Source organism: Haliotis asinina, chromosome 9 (genome assembly GCF_037392515.1).
Source record: "Haliotis asinina isolate JCU_RB_2024 chromosome 9, JCU_Hal_asi_v2, whole genome shotgun sequence".
Lineage (NCBI taxonomy): Eukaryota > Metazoa > Mollusca > Gastropoda > Lepetellida > Haliotidae > Haliotis > Haliotis asinina.
Genome location: NC_090288.1, coordinates 56,552,208 through 56,556,373, shown reverse-complemented (window position 1 = coordinate 56,556,373; position 4,166 = coordinate 56,552,208). Strand labels below are relative to the sequence as shown.

At 42.0% G+C, this 4,166-nt stretch overlaps 1 protein-coding gene across 1 annotated transcript; it reads right to left on the bottom strand.

Moving 5' to 3' along the window:
• Positions 1 to 537: 537 nt before the first annotated feature.
• LOC137296585 (perlustrin-like) lies at positions 538 to 4,166 on the bottom strand. The gene is made up of 3 exons (XM_067828400.1): positions 3,888 to 4,166; positions 1,144 to 1,279; positions 538 to 594 (listed from the first exon to the last, which is right to left on the bottom strand). Exons 1-2 carry the CDS (start codon positions 4,085 to 4,087, stop codon positions 1,156 to 1,158), a joined length of 324 nt encoding a protein of 107 aa, XP_067684501.1. The 5' UTR covers positions 4,088 to 4,166; the 3' UTR covers positions 538 to 594; positions 1,144 to 1,155.

Here is a 4,166-nt window from a genome sequence, read left to right as displayed (position 1 = left end):
ACTGCTGAGGGGTGACTCTTTTGCATGTGCTATTTATAAACATCATGCTGAACATAATATATATAAATCAGGTATGGTGTAAATCCAGGTCAAGTCCATGCAGGTAGCAAAAGTACTGAAAGTCCCCATGACATCTCGTGACATGATCCTCAGTTGTAGACTGTCTTGTAGTCCGTTGATAATCTGTCGTTATATCAAATATTGTTTGTGGGTACTTGCTAGTTTTAAGTCTACACCTATTTTAGCGATCGTACAGTCGATTGTTGACATCTCTTTTATCGTTGAAATTTTGATTTCAATAAATAGCTTCCATAGTCATGCTGTGGCTAAAATACTGCTGATGTTACTTAAAAGATAGTTAACTCGCTGTTCAAACTATGTTCACCACTTTTGTATCCTCTTTAAGTAACAGCCAACATTCCAACGTGAAAAAATGTATGGGCAAATGCATATCTGAGAAAAATAGAAAGAAAGACAAAATTCAATCTTCAGAGGTTCAGAAAGAGTTTACTAATATGCTTGTCCAATACAAATGATAAAGAATGTCGTTTACTTCGTAGGATGAGCCTTTCACATCGTTTATTTGGGTCCAACCTGAAAACAATGGAAAAGAGTACCTTACACACCTTCTTACCTTCATACACTTTCGGTATTCTTGCCGTAAGCGGCGACTAAAGGCAAAGGGTGGTCAAGCTCGGTGACTTCGATAAAACCTGTCATAATATCCCAAATGCCTAAATCGATGGTCATGTCAATCACTAAACTGTTTGCTTCATACTGGATCATGTACATATCGCAGCCACAAAGATGCGGGAATATTGTTGAATGTGATGCAAGACAACAAGCCAAATCAATTTCATGCTTAAGGTTTCACAGCATTTAGACATAACTCCCCTTCAAGACGTAATTCGAAATAAACCTATCGAGCTTGTTTCCACGAAATTTGAAGTTTTCCAAAGTCACTTTTTTGATGAATTTATATAATTTTCTTTGGTTTTGCCTTGTATGAAGGAATATTTTCCGAGGATAATCTATGGGATTTTCCCCTATGGTTTCATTTCAGGGAAGTATGAATAATAGCAACACTTTGATGTTGTTGGAAATAGCTTGAGAAATAGAAAGCTTCATGATTTGAGGACTTACTGTAACAGCAGGTCAAAAGTGTCTGGGGAGCCTAATTCGTCCACATACGCCGGTGAATCGATCATGCCAGGCTAAATTTTTCCTAGCCTCAGCGGAATTCCCATCTATCTTGATACACCACATATTCTTTGCGCACCTGTTTAAAAGAAAGTCATTATGGTGTGATATACATCATATCTGCACAGTTTCGAATGTACGAAATCGTGTAACTTCATCATAATATAAAAATACGATGAGTGATTTTCAGTCAAAACGTAGCACAGATGCGTTTCACTCTATGACATCTCTTAGTTAAGGGTTAGACAACTATGGCATGACGCCCTAGGCTTATTGCGAACAATACAGTTTGATGCTTCTCCATGCTCAGAAGCTTATATTATGGTAAGAATAGTACAGATGGTAGGAATCAGATATTTTGTGTCTAACAACAATAAAAAGGCTGTTTTAAAAGGCATTCCTTAGCTCTGACGCTTTCTGTGTACGATTATGGACAGTGTACATTACTTTGTATTAATAATATTGAGTGAGTGACTTTAGTTTTACGCCGCACTCAGCAATATTCCAGCTATATGGCGGCGCTCTGTAAGCAATTGAGTCTGGGGCAGGCAGTCCATGATCAAGATCAGAACTATCTATCTACGACATGGCATACGGTGACGTGTCAACCACGGCGGTGAGCCTGACCACCTTATCCCGTTAGTCGACTCTTGCTACAAGCATGAGTTACTGAAGATCAACTCTAACACGGATTTTCACAGTTTCACTATTATGGAAGTGTTTTGTTTGTTATAAACTAGTGGGCAAAGGAAAGTCAACAGTGAAGTTTTACTTATTAAATCAGAGCAAAACATCAAATGCCGTTCAGCTATAGTACATTCAATGTAGCCAGTATTTGGGAAATTGCACAAACAGTGTCTATGAGAAACTCATCACAGATAATGGACTGATGGGTAGGAATAGTACAGTTCACAAATACAAGAGTCAATCATGGAATGTCTCAGTCATTTCAAATCTCTGGTCACGCCTACACATCCTTAGTAGGCAGTGTGACCACCTCTAGCAGCAATACACGCCCAGATTTGCCGCCTCATCCATAGTCGACGAATGACCTTATTCGGAATCCTATTCCTCTCGTTCCTGAGAGCGTCGGCAAATTCTTGTCGGTACGCTGGGGGTCAAGGTCGTCTGCTCACCTGGCGATTCAGGTGATCCTACAAGTGCTTTAACGGGATTAAGTCCGATGAGCATGGTAGTCACGGAAGAATTCTGGGCGTTCAAGAAGTTCTGGACAATCTGCGCTCTGTAGGACCTGGTGTCGTCCTCCTGTAGAAGTGTTTCGTGTAGTTGCTGGCGAAAAAAGTGGTTTTGACACCAGTTGAAGAATGCCATCTCTCTATCTCTGAGTGTTCAAGTTCCCACGTATTGCGACAAATCGTCTGCGTAATACAAATTCCTCCCCTTATCATCACACCGCCTCCTCCTAAAGGATGCACTTCTTGAACGCAGTTCGGTGCTAGTCTTTCTCACCAGGGTACAGTCGCACCCGGTTATTATCATGGAACATGTGAATAGACTTTCGTCTGTGAAAAACAGTCGGTGCGAATGTTTCGTACTAGCCAGCGACGAATAGTCCGTGCCCGCTGTGACCTACCAGGACGATGTTCGTAGGTCAGTGTCATTCCACTCTGAGGACACCGAGCTCTGATACCTGCTGGACGTACGCGTCGTAGCACGGCACGTCGACTGATGACATGTCCCAGAGCCGTTGTCGCCGTTCCCATTGGCGTGATGACACGGGTGCGCAGATGCAGAGTACGCAGATGGCGGTCTTCCTGTGGGGTCGTGACACGTGGTCTGCCTGATCGTGGCCTGTCTTGGGTGCTGGCAGTCTGCCTTTAACACTGGAACAACCTAATAATGGTACCACATGTCCAGCTCAGGACTCTTGGAAGGTGGCAGTTGTTGGCGCCCATCTGTCTCATACCTATGGCCCTCTCTCTCTTGCTTTGTTAGACGTGACATAATTTCGGTGGTTTTCTTTCAGCTCAGATGTATGACCACCGATTCGCTATACCAGTTCTCGACAAGCATTTGCCACGTTTTGCCAATTTTCCCAAACTGACGTGCTTCTACACAGGCAACATGCTGCGTTTGGGTGCATGATTAGTCAGTGTGTGGGGGAACCGTTTCGGCATAAAAGAATTTTACTAAGCTGAACTTTGCCAAAAATTCAAAATAAAGAGTGTTCACATTATTTTTTCCCGAGTATATTTATGCTGAGTGTATGTTATTGTCTTTATGTTGGCCACATAAGGTGTAATATTGAGGTCTAATAATAGTTATGTTAACCCTGGACCCTACGAGTCCAACCACACATAATTGGGAGGTACATGATCTCCAGCATGGCCCATTTGTATATGGTGTTGTTGTGCATAGTGCCTTCTTATTATGTTTACATGTTAGTTTCAAGTCACAGCTTGTTATAGGGTGGTTACTGTGTGTACTCCCCTTTGCCGACAGATACTTAATAATATGTAGAGCACACTTTTGATAATTAAATCTGAAACATTCACATAAATACCAGTATCATGTCTTATTTGTATTCTGTGAATGTACACACACACACACACACACACACACACACATACATACATACATATAAGTAAAGTATTGGTTACAGTTGATACCTAGTTTTCACTTGATAAATGTGTCCTCTACTTCAGTATATCATGTGAAGAACTTACCTTGGTTTCAGTCCAGAGCAAGGTTGTCCGAATTTTGTGGGACACACATCACAACAACCGCAAAGGTCTTTCACGTAGTGCCTTCTTCGGCATCCCTTCGGCTTTGCACAGTTCCGAGATTTGCATTGAATGCATCGTAGGCCCTCGGTTTGGTCAAGCAGTACTATGAACACCACCGTGGCAAGGAGGATGTACCTCATGATGTCTGTGCTTTGTACAAATACCAGAAGACACAGCAACCAAGAGCTTGCTTCCTACAAATACCAGAGGACACAGCAA